This window comes from Lineus longissimus, chromosome 2 (genome assembly GCF_910592395.1).
Source record: "Lineus longissimus chromosome 2, tnLinLong1.2, whole genome shotgun sequence".
Taxonomy (NCBI): Eukaryota; Metazoa; Nemertea; class Pilidiophora; order Heteronemertea; family Lineidae; genus Lineus; species Lineus longissimus.
Window position 1 is genome coordinate 13,594,760 of NC_088309.1, and position 19,003 is coordinate 13,613,762.

Below are 19,003 nucleotides of genomic sequence, written 5' to 3' on the forward strand. Positions count from 1 at the left end.
AATTTCACTAGCCAAAGATGTGACGTCATAATTCCCTGCGACAATTCGGCTGTCCCGATCCCGTCTGCCGGTCCACATCATTGATATTCACCTGCTGTGAACCAACGTTATAGTTTTCTTTCTTGTTGATTGAAGTCCCGCGAGAGGGGGTGTCTATAAAACCAAGACCCAAGACCCAAGACCCAAGACCTACAAAACCAAGACCCCCATCTACAAAACCAAGACCTACAAAACCAAGACCCCCATCTACAAAACCAAGACCTACAAAACCAAGACCCCATCTACATCTCTCCTTTTTTCAGCAGGAAGTTGCAATTTATCAATAAAACAGAAGCTCCTATATAAACAAGCTCTTTGATGCTTTGTACTCAGATTCTGTTCAGAACATTTAACACTGGTTAAGCTTTTCCAAGAAAATAAGGATCTCGGGGTAAGGATATAATACAAAAGCTAAAATACCTTAAATAGTCCTCTCGAGGGTATTCGTGATAATACAGCCTAGCTTTCTAAAGGGTTAGGGTGAATGAAAAAAAAAAGAACAATGTAATTACTTCTTGGGCAGGTACTATGGTACTAGGTACTAGTTTTTGGAGTAGGTTTGTTGATGGATCTTGGTTTTGTAGATCTTGGTTTTGTAGGTTGGGGGTCTTGGTTTTGTAGGTCTTGGTTTTGTAGACACCCGTGTGGGTGTCTACAAAACCAAGACCCAAGACCCAAGACCTACAAAACCAAGACCCCCACCTACAAAACCAAGACCCATCAACATCTTGGGTCTTGGGTCTTGGTTTTGTAGACACCCACACATGGTGAGAGAGATGAGGAAGTCACAGCCAGGCCAAATCAGTCCTGGCTGCTCCACCGTGTTGACAACATGATGAGAGTGATGAGACAGTCACAGCCTGGCCGCATCAGTCTTCGCCGCACTGCCTATAGTTATTGATATGGCGAGAGAGATGAGACAGTCACAAGCCAGGCCAAATCAGTCTTGGCTGCTCTGCCAAGTTGTCTACATGGTGAGAGAGATGAGACAGTCACAGCCAGGCCTCGCCCTCGCTTTCATAAGTCGTCCCCCCGACTTAATAAGTCGTCCCCCCGACATAATAAGTCGTCCCCCCCCCCCCGAGATAATAAGTCGTCCCGCCGAGAATTTTTTTTTTCGATGTCCTTTCCCAGCCACCGTAAAATGACGGCAAAATGCAAGAAAAACAATTTCTTGAAATTTCTTTCTTCTTCTTTGTTTTTAGCTCACCTTTCAGGAGAGCTTATACGATACCGTGGCGTCCGTCGTCTGTCGTCGTCTTTTGACAAAAGAGCGGTAATCTTACCCACTCGACCTAGAAGGTTCATACTTGGTGTGTTGGTAAGACTTTCTTTCAAAATGAAAATAAGCGCAATTTGACTGCTTTGTCCGCCAGGTGGCGCTCTTTGAAAACCTGTTTTTGCATTTTGAAGCTAATGATTAAAGCTAGAGCGATGAAAATTTTATGGTGGATGTCACTAATAAGGCTACATCACACATCACACGGGTTTTTTATTCAACCTACTTTTCAAGGTCACAGAGGTCAAGCTCTAAAATTGCACGTTTCTTCGCTACTGGTCATAGACACTTTAGATTTGATATGTAGACACCCATTAGGCATCATTACATGATGACAACGATTTAGGTCAGTGTGACCTACTTTTCAGGTGTAAAGAGGTCATAACATTTTATGTGGTAAAAGCACTCATCATGTCCGAGTCCAATTTTGCCCACCATAACCATACCATATGCACAACTATTGCACGATTTGTCCCCTGACATTTTTCATGATTAGTTGTTCTTCAGGTTCTCCCTTCCATGTCGACAGGTGAGCACTTGCCGTTTTATTTGTTTGTTTATGTCGTCCCCGCCCCCGAGCTAATAAGTCGTCCCGCTGAGAAAAAAAATTATTTTTATGTCCTTTCCCAGCCATCGTAGTATCAATATCGACTCTCAGGAGAAATTTCGTCGTCATCACATCGAAACTGACGGAGGAGTTAGATTACAAACTATTACTCCTCTACGTCCATTATTGGGATGAGCCAAACCAAACGAGTGGTAAATAGCCTTTCCCAAAAATTTCAAAATGTTTAACAACTAATATTCCAATTTCAAGAATTTACAAACTTTGAGCAATATTATGCTTATTATAACTATTTTGTTTGCACTATTTGCGCAAGGCTCAATGATTCGCGGCAGGCGACAATAGTGAAGCGGCTATATGAAACTACACGTTCGCTGTTCCGGCTGATCCCGGCTGATTTTCGACTCACATTTTAGAATAACCGGTCAAACGAACCACTCAGCGCGTAGCCTTGGAGGGTGGCGTAACTAATGACGTAACCATTAGTGACGTAGTCATTAGTGCATACATGTAGTTGGAGAAGTATAATTAGAGGCAATTAGTGCAATATATGAACTTCCTATTCATTTCAAGGAGATATTTTACTAACACACACAGTAATTTTTAGGTTTCACTGAATCGATTTTGTTACAGACGAGAGGTATCCCTTTACCTGGAATAGTTTTTTACCGCGTGTGGAGGCAAAGTCAGTAATGTGCGCCGCTGACTTTGCATGGAAATTGAGGTTGGAGACGATCTACCACGCATGCGCTCATCAGGATTTCGAGGCGACTTTTCCCAACGAAAGCATACTACATTTAAATTTGGCAATTTTGCATGTTTTTCTTTGATATTTTTCTTAAAATGTCAGATGTTAATGTGGAACAGTAAGCGGACAGACCTCTACAATATATTTCGAAGACAAAGACGATAGTGAACCGTTTCCTTTGCCACTGTGTTGAAATACAGTACGAAGTAACGATTGAAATTCTTGCCTGGATTTTTGCGCAAATTTTGGCTGACGTCTTCATTTTGTTTTTTTCTGAGCTGTGACTGTGTGGGGCTGGTGGTGGACTGAACTTGGAAGTGCATTGCACCTGAGAGTGCGGAGTTGACGCTGTTCAGTGCATTTCCCTTTCTTCATTGCACTCGCTACCTTACAGCGCTTATCAAATAACTCTTAACTGGTAAATATATTTATGACAAAATATGAGGCAGATCAGTACTTCTGGAGTGGCCGTGAATGAAGATGGATTTGGCCATCATACTCAAAGGCCAGGGGCCATCCATACACTATGTACGCATCAAACTGGGGATTTGAGCCCCCCCCCCCCCTCCCCCTGTACGCACATTTTGGGCAAAAGGTGTAGCCTACCCATTTTCTCCAAAATTCCTACTCCCCCATCTGTGCGTATATGTACTAAATCATGGGATAGCCCGCTACATAGATCGATAGATCATTCTAACAATCAACATTGATAATAATGATGCACAATATTGTGTCGTCATGAGAAGATTGTGCACAATATTGTGTCGTCATGAGAAGATTGTACACAATATTGTGTCGTCATAAGAAGATTGTGCGTAATATCGCCACTTTTTTAAGGCAATTAACATTGTGATGTAAATGGCGATACAAATTTACAATGCAGAAGTGGCCACATAATAGACCATATGCGAAATAGATTTTGGCCATTTTCAAATGACCCTTTACACTGGCAGCGTAAGTTTACCATGACATAAAAGTCATGTTTCAAATCAAATCATCACCAAGAGCATTCAAAATATCACGAACATTGAAAGGCATGAACAACTTTAAGTAAATTGCTTGAATAAGCTTATATATTTGTACTTTTCTGCCATGGTAAACAAACGTTGCCTGTGAAAAGGGTTGTTTCAAAATGGCCGAAATTTATTTTTGCAGGGTGTATATCGTGCAACATTAGGCCTATATTATAGGCCTACATACATGAGTTTCACGATGCAATCTCTGGGAATGTTGTCTAAGCTACTCTTGGCATGCGCACTCGAACTGGTTAGAAGAATGCGTTTTTTTAACTTATATATATTCGCTTCAAATCTGAGTTTTGCTACAGTTTGAACAAAACTACATTTGGGGATCACTTCTTACAGGTTTTAAGGCCACATGATACATTGACACACATGCAATGCATGCTACATTGGGATTGACTAACTTTTAGTGTTTCAGTTCACTTCCCTACTAAATTCATGTTCACTACCATCAACTCCAACCATACATGTACTTTGACTGATGTGCTCAATTTATCTGCTCTGGTCTGTAGATGACTTGCATGACGTAATGGCGGGCGATGTCTGAAAACGTAGCAGATACGTCGCTTGTGACGTCTGGTGGAATGCAGATGTCACAAGCGGCGCAGCTCTGTTACGTTTTCTGACAATGAGATCGGCCGCCATTCCACGGGATGGCACAAGCAACGTAGCCCTGTTACGTTTTCTGACGTCCATCGTTGCGTCATTCAAATCATATCATCAATATGTAAGTACATCAGCTTTTGCAGGCCAGTACCACATTCCCCTTTTTCAAGTATGATTCATCACAGTCACTTCAACATCATTTCCATTGCCAGAGACAGAGATTCTTTCAGCCAATGTCATTGGCTGCAGCTGGGGCTTCCAACCTGAAAAGATAAAGATGAGCTGAGAAAATGTAATTTGGTTGAGGAAATCAGGTGAAAATAGTTGCAACTGTGTAAACTGCATTGAACCAGTAGGAAATTGGGAAATGCGTAATTTTGGAAACTCATCTGAAATGCATAGCATCCTCTTTAAACTTTGATGTCGAGGTGCATTGCTTCCTTTCAGCGAGTGTGTTATAATGAACACTAAGCTATGATTTAGTAGCTTCAGACCTGGACTTTGCAACAACTTGAAATGAGCTTTTGATTTTTGATTCGCTTTGTAAGTGTCGTAAGTTGTAAGTGTCGGAGGCGGGGACAGAAATAGATTTTTTTTTCTTGGTTTTTTGGTAGGGGGGTCTATACAACACCGCTGTGTCCGTCGTTGTCTGTATCCTGTATCCTGTTTCAAAAACAGTGGCACGTTTCTTAGCAGCTAGAGCTATGAACTTGAAACTTTGTACACAGAACCCCCTAGATCAGGTGATCTCTGACAGTGAATTTCGGTCCGATTCGATTCTGGACTTGGCCAATGGGGGCCAAAACTAAAAAAGGTAAAAAGTGTAAAATCTCGCTTATTAGTGACTTGTTTTCGATGATATTTTTATGGTAGGTTCTTCCAGCAAGGATACATCTTATTCATACCGATTTTGATTTGACCTATATACTATGCATATAGCATGTTTCTTAACCAGCATGAATTCCTAACCTCCAAATATCTATACGGTGAGCACAATGCCCCTGGCCTTTTCATTAGCTCACCTCTGGGGAGCTTATAAATACGACACCGTGGCGTCCGTTAGCGGAGCACGTTTCGTCACCGCTAGGGCTAGATGGCTAAAACTTGGTGTGATGGTAGCTTTGGGCAATATGCCCAGAAGTATTTTTCTTTTTCACGATATGACATACTTTCTGGCCTCCATGCGGCCATCTTGGAAATTGGTTTTTGCCTTTTTGAAACTATTGGTTGTACGTAGAGTGACAACATTTTTATGGTGGGTGTATGTAATAAGGTTAAATGACATATCACCCAGGTTTTTGATTTGACCTACTTTTCAAGGTCACAGAGGTCAAAGTTAACTAAATCACCGATTGGTGGCACGTTTCGTGTCTATTTGAGCTAGAAGGTTCTAAACTTGTGAGGACATATCTCTAGGGACCCTCTCTATTCTACCCCAAAATGTGTCCCGCCGGCCATCTTGAAAATTAAACAAAGTCGGATTCATTGAAACCAAATTTCATATGATTGTATATCTAGTACTCTTATCAATATCCCTAATTCTCAGTCAAATCCCATGATAAATATGGCCGCCAGGCCGCCATCTTGAAAATCCAACGAAGTCCTATTACTCCGAAACTAATGATCGGATGTCAACCAATTTGCATGTGACATGTACAGTCTTCAAAAACCCTGGAATTCAGTCAACTTTATAACCAAAATGCTATACTTAGATGGTACCAGTAATTTTCTTTTGTGCCATTGAGCCAAGAATAATAATATTATTCAGTGGAATCAAAACTGTTGAAACTAGCCAGAAACTGTTCTCCCCATATCCACTGCAAATGACATGCATTACATTACCCGAGGTGAGCACATGGTCCCTGGACCAGTTCATTTTTAAATTACCTTGCTGAATGGTACCTCTAATTAACATATCAAATATATCTGAGTATGTACGACACCCTGATTCATTTTGCCTGTTCTTCGAGGTTATAGGAGAACACCTTACTCAATGATTCCTTTTGGTTAAGTCCCCCTAAATATCTCACTCTAGTATTCTGTCAGACCTACTTGTTAAGTCCACCTAGATACATGTATTTAGGACACCCTGCTCGATCAGACCTCATTGTGAAGTCGAACTATGTATAAAAAAGTTCATGGAAGCAACTATAACAAAGCCATTGCTTGGAATTTGTACAGGATACCTTATCAAATATCATTATTAAACTATTTGTGACTCGACATCGTACAGCTGCACACCAAGTCCGGGCCTAGACATAGAATATGTTGAAAGCTGTACACAACCCCACGCATTTAGTGTACAATTTGCAATAATTTTGCCAAAGAAATGGTGCGTTCTGTAAAAAATTGCAGGTGTACTTCTTGTTGACCATTGATTGATTGAACGTATTGAGCAGATTTAGTATATTTTGGTATTTTTTCTCAATGCAGAATGATGGACAGAGGTGACCAAGATGATCCCAACTTGGAAGCTGAGAAGGAGAATATCCCTGTTGATGATGGGGGGGTAGAAAAGGCAGGTACACTTCTGCCCCAGCACTTTTATACTAAGGTGGGTTGCTGAATATAGTATAGTATATTTGTTTAACAATTTCACTGCCTGTAGCTTCTAATTTTTAGCTACCTCACCTGCCGGTAGGTTTCTTTGTTTTAACATGATTTTGAGTATGGATATTTCTCCACCCTGTAGAAAGAAAGCCTCTGGAGATAGAGCAAAACAATGTATATAAAAGTTGTTCAGTGTTGCCTACTCTTCAAAATGGGACCATAATTTGCCCTAATTTGCATACCGCCATCTTGAATTTATAATGAGGACGAAAATTTTTTGGAAAAAACTATGTAATTGGCAAAACACAATATACACACTCTCATTATCGCTAATTTGTTCATCATTTACATCAAAGTCAGGATCTAAATCATCGTCATCGACGAACTCCTCACCAGAGTCCGAATCGTTCACTATATCCAGCTCATCAAGGACCTCAGACACAGTCAGTTTCTTGGTCATTTTGGCTTCAAATTACTCGACAAACTTCCAAACATCGAAATATAAAACCATCCGCCATGTTTTGCTGAACCATCTATACTACCGCGCCATCTATCAAACTTTACGCTAACCACGCTCAATAACGAAATTTCAATGGTTTTATAGTGTATGGATAATTGTCGCAGAAGTGCGCCTCCGGCAGTATAGGGAATAATATTGATTGTCGCAGAAGTGCTCCTCCGGCAGTGAAAGGGTTAATAAAGTGTCATCTGTTACAAAATTGCAGCCAGCCTATGCTAGGCTTACAAGACACGCTCTGTTATTTACAAAATTGCAGCCAGCCTATGCTAGGCTTACAAGACACGCTCTGTTATTTACATAAGTTTTGCAAATGATCGGGCCGAAAGTTAACTTTATATATTAGCTATATATATAAACTTTCTTCTAGTTCTACCTACAATTTTTTAATGCAGGGATCAAAGTTCACTTTCTTTACCATGTCGCATTGTTTGACCTTTTGTCATCATCGTAGTCGCATTTTGCAAACCCAAGTCGCAAATATTTTCCCTCCATTTCGGTATTTTTGAGCGGTTTTTTTACGCCTTTTTCACTACGGAAAAGACAACCGATCATCATCAAACTCATCATGCACGGTCTATTTTACGCTCCTCGCGATATTGGAATAGTCTTCTATTGACCGATATCGGGGGAACAAGGTTTGAGTGGCGGAAATATCCAGACCAATGAAATGACCAGAAAATAGCAGTCAATGAATTTGCGTTGCATGCTGGACTACTATGAAGGGTATGGGCGCATGAATTATCATTTATCAGCCGTGGCCGCGCTGTCATTTATCTGTCGAATAAAGTGAGATGATGTAAGACAGTGCACTTTCCAAGAAAACCCATTAGGTTACTTCTTAAAGGCCATAACTCAAGGTATTTTGCCATTTCCTGCTGTAAGACGATTTCAAAAGTGCACCTAACAATTTATATAATACAGAAAACCCCATGCAATTTGCTCTATCCATTTTGAAGATATAGCCTTTCAGGTGTTTGACAACTAGATCACCTAATCAGGCTAGCAACTGGCTTGTTAGAGCCAGGCGGCGGGTTCACCAAAGTTGTGATGTAGTTCAGGCTAATGCCCTACTTGGGAGGACACATATAATGCTCTTAAAATTGATATATGAAGTCTGTTTTTCATTGACATTTTCAATGTTCAAGTATGAAAGCATACTTTTGCCCATGTTTATTGTATTCCAAAAAATATTTTAATTAAATATTTTAATTTTTTGGGAAAACCGGTTACATTTATTTTAGAAGTCAAATCTCACATCTAGAAAGTGTTATTTGAGCTTATTCATGAAGTGGGGAAACAGGATCAATGCCAAAAAAAACATAGACCCCACAAATATGTCATCATCAAAAAACAGTTCAAAGTACTGCACTGGATCATCCTTATCGGCAGCATTAGCCTTCAACCCTGGTACAGCAGTAAACTGAAACCTGTCACGACGCTGTCCATTTTCTGCCCAAGGAGGTTGATTTTGAATTACCCGCGCTTGAACTTGGTTGCCACGGCGACCACCTAACACATGCCCGATATTACCATCACTGCCACTGTCAGAGCTTGCATTGTCAGGCATATCATCCCCACTCTGACTTGTTGCATCTAAAATCGGAAGCATTCTGGGCATAAGGTTCATCATCATAGTTAGAAGATACATAATCGGACAATTCATTGTCAGAATCGAGTATCTGTTCCAAAAGATTGTCATCCAGAACACGCCTCCCCATTTTTGGTGCTGCCATTTCCGAGAAATCGCCGACAGTGCTGCCACACCTCAATAAAACTTGAGACTAAACATCGACGAACTTCGGGGAATCCCCATTTACGATCATGGTATTGCATAGAACTGATATGACTACTAGAAAAGAAGGTATAACAGTATGACGAGATATCTCGTCGTACCCAGTAGCAGTGCACACGTGCATGACGAGATATCTCGTCCTGCACAGTTAAGTGGTTAAGAACACACCCAGGACTGACAAATTCTGTCCTTAATAGAAATGTGTCCTGATTAGAGAGGTCAAATTGAATGGAAACGCCCAATTTGGGGCCAAAACTAGTGTCCTTAATAGAGAGGGTGTCCTTCATTGAGAGGTGTCCGCTAAGGAAGGTTCTACTGTACTAGGTTTCAGCAAATTTGCATGCATTATAACTGCACTACTTTATTGTGTGTAAACTGTGCATTTGGATTTTCCTGACATGTTAGCAAATAGGAATGGTGTGGTGTCAGTGTTCCATTTATGGTGCTGAAATCTAAGATCTGTATTGTCCTACTCTTTTAGGATGAACTGTTTGAGATGGCGGAGAACCCTGCGTCAAAGAAGCGCCCCACAGCCCTGTTGAAAGACTTTGATACGTGAGTATTTGTCTTATTGTAAATATCATGTGGATAATGAAAATTGTTTAAATTGAATTCTTGAGGAAGGCTAATATCATACATTGAATGTTTAGGTTACCAGAGAGGAAGAGTAACCCACAACATTTTATGTATTACGATGATGTAAAATGGGAGACCGAATAGTGAGTAGGGCTTTCAATTTGTTTTTGAGTGGAGGGGAGGGGGAGGCGGGGGCTTTGGCTTTAGTAACAAGCACTAAGAGGCATATCAATTACATCGACCCCCCCCTCAGACTGTGACTGTGGAGCTCGTCATAGCCCTGACGCAGCCAGCTTTTCAGTGGGGTGTATGGGGGCCCTCCCCCAGAAAAATTGAATTCGAGGTGCCCTAAGATGAGATTTCCTGGCAATTTAAGTATTTTTTGAAATTTCCGACATAAATAAACAAATATTTGTTCGAGGAAACTTACATGAGACTTTTCTGTTCTTCTTTTCTGTATTTCAAAGTAGCAAATGTCAATACGAGGCCAGTTCTCTTTTAAGAAAAGCATTCATATCAGCAACCTGTAAGAAAAAAATTCATGTCGCAGCCCTTCCTGGCACCTCTTTGGATCACCGTAGGGGAGGCTATACAACACCGCTGTGTCCCTCGTCATTGTTTGTATCCTGTTTCAAAAACAGTGGCGCGTTTCTTAACAGCTAGAGCTATGAACTTGACACTTTGTGGACAGACCCCCCCCTACCCAGGTCAGGTGACCTCCGACAAAAAGGTAAAAAGTGCAAAATCTCGCTTATTAGACCATATCCACAACTCCGTGGATATGGTCTATTGTTTTTACTGAGCCGATCGCCAGGACCCGAGGGATGTGGTTTTCGACACGTATCTCCGAAACTGCCACACGGAACGACCTGAAATTTGGTTAGGTTACGTTTCATAACCTGCTAACGAACAACGTGTACTTTATTTTTGCAGCCGTTGCTTACTTTCTTAGTTTTCGGGTGATTTTTGATGAAAATCGCCGGTTCTGAACCGTTCCGGTAATAGCACTGCCTCCCGCGTTTTTACCGATTAGGCAAGTTGCTCAACGTTGATCTGTCCCGACCTGAACAGGTGGGAGGATACCCGCTACATGGAAGAGCCAACAGACATTTCGTCTGCGCATTCCAGACTGGGTGAGTGTGATTTTTTCGTGATTGTAATCGCCCTCAAATTTGTGTTGAAACACTGCATCAGACAAAATTAACTCATCAGAGGTCAAGAAAAGGATCTTAAGAATATATATTCGCTGTTAGTTTGGGTGATTATAGGGAGCACGTCCATCTTTTGAGGCAAACTTGTCATCCGAAAGTTTCCAGATCCCCGCAATGGCGGATATACATTCATCAAAAAAATTACGAATTCGGGCAAGTTTCATCAAACTGTGCGCCTTAAACACCTAAGAATGTCTCAAAATCACCCAGACTCTACACATGAGATATACCTTCACTGAAAATAATTGCTAAAACCTCGCTTAACGTGTCGCGAGTGCTGAAAGCAACAGTTTTGGAGATCGTTTTTCTGTACATCCTGCTCACTCCTGTAGAAATGTACAGTAAAGCACGTATACACGTGCAGTGTAAATGGACACACGAATGTACACACCTTCTGAAAATATTGTCAGCAAAGGTGATAAGTGTTTGTTCTGAATTATGACAATGAAATTCATAGACTATTAGCAGGTAGTCAGTGTGTGTTGGTCTGAATAATGAATGATAAAACTTCTGGTGAAGTTAAAATATTTCCTCGCTCTGTTTTACAGCCTGACGCAGTGACGGGGATGATCAGCATCTGTTCTGTTCTGCGACCGCATCAGTCACGGATATAGGAGCCTTGACCACGAGGAGCTGATGAGGCAAAGTCGTATAACCGTCTTAACCTTGACATCGGTGCAGTGCTGAATTTGCCGTCCGCAGACAAACCAGTATAATATTCCAGCCGTATTTCGTTCTTTTCACTGTAATACTTTTACTTCAAAAAGACTGAATAAATAAACCTACTGTGGCAGTTAGTTTAAAAAGATATTATTGCATTTTACGTTTTTACTCTTAGTGCTGATCGGTCATACCCCTTGGGCCTGGCCGTAACCTTGCATACTGGTTGTCTCGATGCCGTATGCTATGACCATGTAAATATCTACTGGACTGGTTTGTTGCACCATGTCGAAGGAATTTTATGTAGAGATCAAGACACTTCCCTCACATCACAATCTACACCTCAAAAGAATGGTTGTAAAAATCCTTGCCATGATTCCTATGTTGTGACCATGCATGCATCAATGGCCTGGGATGTTGCAACCTACACTTCAAAGGAATGCGAAGTCTAAATCACATTTATTTTTTGTCCCCAGGTTGTGACTTTCCTAACAGCAATTGCAGACCATATCCCTGGTGATAGTGTTTTGTCATCTTAAAAATGAGCACCAGGACAAAGCACCAAAAACCTGCCACTTACGATCAGATCAGAAGTTACCTACGTGGTGCCAGTACCCACAAGTACATGATTGACACCTAGATCATTTGAAGAAAAAATTGGCAGCAGAACCATGTGTGCATGGAGGGAGGTATTATAATATAAATACTGTGGAGACGCAATGTATTATTGGTCGTCCCAACATTGGGAGCTTTCATCCCCACCAGCCATATCAGATGGCCAACTGGTTTCCCTCACTCGACCAGAAAACTCATCAAAAGATACGAAAGATGTTGAGATTCAGATTACATTTGCTTGTTGTCTGCTGGATTCTGACCATCCATATGCCGAGTTGTTGCAGTCCCAGAACCATCGCTAATTCTAGTATTTATGATGCACCTACTGTCACAACCTAATTCAGCTGGTTATTCAGGGTTATTTGCCTCTGATTTATCTGGTTATATCCTGGTGCAAACCTAATTTCTCAACATGACAAAATACTTTCACCAGGGATATGGTCTGCAATTTGCTGTTAGGCGAATTGCCCAATACTAGTTATTGAGTTGTTTTTGATGATATTTTTATGGTAGGTTCTCCCAGCAAGGATACATCACATATCCTACGGGTTTTTGATTTGACCTAATTTTCAAGGTCACTGAGGTCAATTGGTGTAAATTGGCTGCTTGAGTGTATATGACGTTTCTTAACCGCTAAAGCTATGAACTTGATATTTGGTACACATGACTCCCTATCACATGTCACCTCTGCCACCAAATTTTGACCGATCTGATTCTCAACTTGGCAACCAGGAGGCCAAAACTAAAAAAGGTGAAAAGGGCAATATCTTGCTTATTAGTTTTCGATGATTTTTTTATGGTAGGTACTCCAAGCAAGGATAAATCACATGTTATATCGACTTTGGTTTGACCTATATACTATGTACATGTAGCATGTTTCTCAACCAGGATGAATTCCTAAAAATCAAATATTTATACGTTGTGCACAATGTCCATTGGCCGTTTCATATCAGCTCACATGGGTGAGCTTATGTCATCACTGCTTGTCCGTCGTCTGTTCGTCTGTCGGGCCGTCCGTTGTCCGTCATCAATAGGGTCTCGTTTGACCTACTTTTGAAGGTCACAGAGGTCAAACTCTAAAATTTCAGCGAAGGTAGCACGTTTTGTCATTAATTGTCCTAGACCCTTCAAATTTGAAATGTAGACACCTATTGGGCATCTGTACATATTTACAAAAACTCAGGTCAATGTAAGGTACTTTTCAGGTGTAAATAGGTCAGGTCATAACACTCAATGTCAGTTATATCAAGAAACCTTCACTTTGTGATCTTCAAAGGTGAATTATTGATTGATATGATCAAGATTGACATGGAGCTTTTAACATTTTAACCTTGACCTAGTTTCCAAGGTCAGAAAGGTCAAACTATATAATTCCACTTAAAGTTGATATATTCACTACTATTTCAGTATTTGTCTTGAGATCATTCAAATTTTATATGGATACACCTGATGGGATCTATACAAGTTGACCCAATTTAGGTCAATTGTGACCTAGTTTATCAAGTTGAAGCAAGTCAAACTCTAAAAGTGTCATTGACGTGCCACATTTTTTAGCTCAGCTGACTAAGTCATAATATTAATATTATTATTTATATATTATTAATATTAATATATTTATATTATTATTAATATATATTATTATATATTAATATATTTATATTAAGTCTAATATTAAGATAAAATTCTTGAAAATCTATTTTATTGAGAAAAAGTTCAAAATTTTAACAGGAGAGGGCGCTACCTGCCTTTTAATTATTTCTGCCGATTCAAATTCCCGCCCGATGACGTCAGCCATCAATGAAGTCTCCTATTTGCCAGTTCTCAAAACATGGCAGCACACAACAAAAGCAGTAGCTCCAGGAATAAATCACTGTTCACTTCAGCTTCGTAATCGATTGTACCCCCACTTTATTGTGTTTTGTGTGGTGTTCCTATTCAATCAACGATGTAAGGCCTTATTATGTTGGTTTTAATTGAGAAGGTGCATTATAAGCGGCGTACGAAATACCGAAGCGGAGACAAAATGGCGGCATGTTGTTTACGCCTGGAGCTCAATGACACTCAAGTACCCAATTTTCTGCTTAAAAAGTAGTCTGGTAGGCGATATTATCACTAGTTCGTTTCAGTGGTAGTCATAAGGTCTTTAGGGACTACTACTTTCAGAAATTAGTTCTTGAAAATTTGGCCACATTTCTGTGAAAACGATATCGGAAGTGCATGCTCTGTTCGCGATGACATCGCCGATGTATTTTGAAGTGGAGAATTCCCACAGTATGTGCAGTGAATCGGCATGATTCTGTTCGCCTATTAAGTTTTAGTTCTACGATTCTTTCATGAGTAAAAAGTAGACATTCTAAGCAATACAATAATGTCACTCCCATAAAAATTGATTGGAAATTGAGGGAGCTATGGCATTCTGTTCGGCAACTGGCAGCGCTGAAAAAATACATTGCATACTTTACAATACCAAATGGCACATTTTAAAAAGCGCTCATTGGTAGGGAGTTCAGTGAAAAAAATCATTTTTCTAATTTAAGTTTTTAACTGCACTCACTGGAAAGAGCCTGCTCCAAAAAAGAAAATGCTGCAAACATTTTGAAAATCGGACTACCGGTTCACATTCTATGAAGATTTGCAGATACGGCTTTAGGCCTAATAGACCATGAAGTCAATGGAATAATGAGTAGCCTTTTGTCTCAGGAATGGCACCACTTTTTATGTGAAAAAATGATTTTTTTTCACTGAAAATGCGTTAACTTTTTTATCTAAGGACAGATCACCATAAATCTTGGCCTGGGTACTAAATAGAATATCGGGAACACAACTAAATTGACGGCACCCCAATATTTTGAATATTAATGAGCTCATTTGCATAATAAAATCAACATATACTAATCATATGTATATTTTCTTCACTTTATTCTGCAATATTCACTAGGAAGGACCCAGATATTTGAAAACTTGACAACGGATCATGGAAATACCGCGACTACATTCGAAGATCCTTCAAAATGGCCGCCATCAATATTAAGATAGCCGCCATTAATCCAAGATGGCCACCATTAATTTAAGATGGCCGCCCACTAGTTACACCAAAGTGTGCCTTATTGTGGCTTCAAATTAAAGGGCTGTACCTGGAGACAATTAATTATGGTCCTAACATTCAATAAAAACAACTCCGGATGCAGTGGCGGCCATATTTGAGAATGGCGGCCATCTTGGAAAATCACAAAAACGTGACGACATTGCAGTTGCTGCACCAAAGTGTACCATGTTTGGTATCAAAATAAAGGGCAGTGCCGGTAGATCTTGAATATGGTCTGCACCCTGTTTGTACCCTGTAAGAAAAATGGAACAGAATTAGGGGACACATCATACATACTTTTTGCTTAGAAATTGTTCACACAACGATAGGCCTATCAATTTTAACTTCAGAACATTTTGATTTAATTGATAAGGTAATTAAATTAGGTACCAATGCAACCAACTGGCTTCATCCATATTTCACTGCCAACTAGGAAGTGGTGTCATTGCCTGCACTAACATTGCAGAACAAAGACTCCATGCACCTTCAAAAAAGATCCATTCAAAACTATTATTTTTTCAAGTAAACAAATGCTTAGCACCAATCAGCTGATTCACCTTCAGCGGGAGCACAACTGGTGAAGAGAACGGCTCTAACTGCTAGTGCGCATGCGCAGAAAGAAAACCTTACAGCGTAGAACGTTGTGCACTAATTGAGAGTGGCTTTACCGTTACATGCACGCACCCCCGGCTGATCAGAACACTCGCAGATTCTGTGCAGTATTACGGTCTCGGTGCCATTTATTTCATATTTAACATGTTCATGCATATGATATTGATATGTATGACATCTTTAGCAACATTAACCGTCGGCAGCTCCGTCGGGACTGGCGTAATTTTCATGCTTTGGCAAGGAATTCGTCGAACCGTCAAACCGGCTTTTAAAAACGCCGCCATTTTGAAAACATTCTCGGAATCGGAGGGACATGCTCCAGCAAAATCAGATTCTACATCTGATTTCGATTTATTCATTTAAAGTCATATATCTATTCGGAATCAGCGTATTTTTCTCTGTCTTACCGTATACGCGGATTTTCAGACGGAGCTTCCATTTGGGAGAAATCCACCAACTTCCCTGGGAAAAACAGTTTCTTCTTTGGCTGTCAGATATGTTAATTTTCCGTACCTATGACGTATATATATGGGAATCCCCCGATCTTTTGAGGATGTTTCCATTGCCGTAGCCAATCAAGATCAACTGTTAATATAGCTTTAGCGGTGGGGGATGCCCAAATGAAGATGTAAACAATGGCGCCGTCGAAGAGTTTGTTAACGAAGCTCGCGCACTTTGGATGAAGTTTTTTGACAGAAAGTGGTGAGAATAGGCGTTTAATTCACTATAGAATAATAAAATGAAATATATTTATAACGTTTATTAGCTCACCTCTTAGCAGAGGTGAGCTTATCCCATACCGTGGCGTCCGTCGTCCGTCGTCGTCGTCGTCGTCGTCGTCGTCCGTCGTCCGTCGTCCGTTAGCAGGGCACGTTTCGTAACTGTTAGAGCTATTGAGTTGAAACTTGGTACACATGTACCCTTATGTAATGACACCTTGGAGACCAAGTTTCTGTCCGATTCGTTTCATGGTTTGGCCACCAGGGGGCCAAACGTTAAAAGTGAAAATATGCAATATCTCCCTTAATAGTAGTCAGGAAATTTTGAAAAAAATATGGTAGGTACTTCTAGCAAAGGTGCATCATATATCCTCCGGGTTTTTGATTTGACCTCCTTTTCAAGGTCACAGAGGTCAAATGGTGTAAATTGGCCATTGGGATGTAACGATGGCACGTTTCTAAACTGCAATGACTATTGATACCAAATTTGGTACACATTTACCCCTTAGTCAGGTGATCTCAGGGACCGAAGTTTGGTCCAATATGATTCACCACTTGACCACCAGGTGGCAAAATCCAAAAACCTTAAAAATGTGATTATTCCTTAACTTCTTGCCCGATTGCCACCAATTTGATATCATGGGTACATCTAACCACCATACAGTATATGTCACACAGGTTTTTAATTTGACCTTCTTGTCAAGGTCACAGAGGTCAAATGGCGTAAATTCGCCGTCAGGCCGTAACTATGGCACGTTTCTTAACTGCAATGACTATTGATCACAAATTAAGTACACATGTACCCCTTGGTCAGGTGATCGCAGGTACCGAAGTTTGGTGCGATCTGATTTGCCGTTTGGCCTCCAGGGAGGGGGCCAAATCCGAAATTCTTCAAAATGCCATTATTTCTAGTAATGACTTGCCCGATTGGCACCAATTTTATATCATAGGTACATCTAGTTCTAACAACCATTCAATGTGTCACCCGGGTCTTCTTTGATTTGACCTACTTTTCAAGGTCACATAGGTCGAATGTACTGTAAATTGGCCATTTTGGGGAAATTGTAATTGCTTGGACCTACATCAAACCTAATACTACATGACACAATACCATGCTCTTTATCCATCTTTCCTCCACATGAGGTGAGCACAATGGCCCTGGCCATTTCATTGATATGACAACAATGTGATGAAGATTTTTTATTAGTTAGTGAGTCTTGAAAATTGACATTCCAGGCCAAAATTTTCGGTGTTCGCCGGCGATATTCGCTATCTGATGACGTCATCTGAACTCCCTATCATTGGACAACGTAGGGAATCACCAGAAATGACGTCATCGCTGGTCTAAATAGAAAACTACGGTGGCGCAGTAGAGCACAAGAAAAGGTTTAGCATTAACTTCGTCATGCAAGCTTCAGCAACAAAACGATTTCTCATGAATGATTTATTTGATCATCATCAGCTTGTTTCCCCGGCTTGACTGCAGGATCCCTTACAAAACATTTTAATTCAGTGAAACCATCATGTCAAGGGTTAGGGTTAGGGTTAGGGTTATACTTTCTGTAAGGGATCCTGCAGTAGTGCCGGCTTGACTGCAGGATCCCTTACAAAACATTTTTAGCTCAGCTGACAAAGTCAGCGGAGCTAGTAGAATAGCTGTTCAAATGGTGTCCGTCCTGCAATCCATCCATCCATCCATCCATCCATCCATCTAGGGACCCATCTGTGGACAAAATTGGACATTTCTGACCGGAAAGGCCGAGCCACTTCGTTGACGGTGCTAAATTAGGAGTTGCCCAAGGTGAACTCAGAAACGAAAAATCAGCGCGATCCGACCTGTATTAAGAGAATGAGGTCATTTCGTGTTTAGATTTCTTTCCCTTTTTACCTCGGTCCACAGAGCAAATATTGTTTTCAAATGTGGCTGAATATTTTTAAATATTTTTTCATTTTTTACTTTTAATAGAATTAATATAGTTTTCACCGCCAGTTGGCGCTGCAGGCACATTGACTGAATTTTGGCGATTTCAAATTTGGCGGTGGCTCAACTTTTTGCAAGCAGTGCCGCTGATTGGCCGATCGACAGAAGAGATGCCACCATTTCAAAATGGCGGTAGTCGCTGCTTCAATGAAGGTGAGTGAAATTTCTCATGTTCAATCGGTTGATACTCTTTTATTCAACATGACCATATACCTGAAATTTGTTTAGGTACTGAAAAGAGTCTATATAATTCAGATTTATCAATAGTTTTTTATAGTATTGCGGAAATTTTGTGCACAAATTAGCGAAAGTTGGTGCTCGTCTCATGTCATTTTAGAGCGAGAAATTTGTTTCCGTCGATCTCTACCAGTGAAAAATCGCTTGCATAGCTTCGAATTTTTGTGAAAATAAGTATCTGAACTT

The 19,003-nt window shown here is 40.5% G+C and overlaps 1 protein-coding gene across 2 annotated transcripts in view; it reads left to right on the forward strand.

The window, feature by feature from the left end:
- Positions 1–2,645: 2,645 nt before the first annotated feature.
- The window catches only part of LOC135482658 (eukaryotic translation initiation factor 4E transporter-like), a 270,349-nt gene continuing 253,991 nt past the window's right edge, over positions 2,646–19,003 (forward strand). For both annotated transcript variants that reach the window (XM_064762908.1, XM_064762909.1), the window contains exons 1-3: positions 2,646–3,049; positions 6,693–6,813; positions 9,603–9,676. In XM_064762908.1, coding sequence (XP_064618978.1) covers positions 6,694–6,813; positions 9,603–9,676 — 194 coding nt within the window. In that variant the 5' untranslated portion in view covers positions 2,646–3,049; position 6,693. The remainder of the gene's footprint in view (positions 3,050–6,692; positions 6,814–9,602; positions 9,677–19,003) is intronic.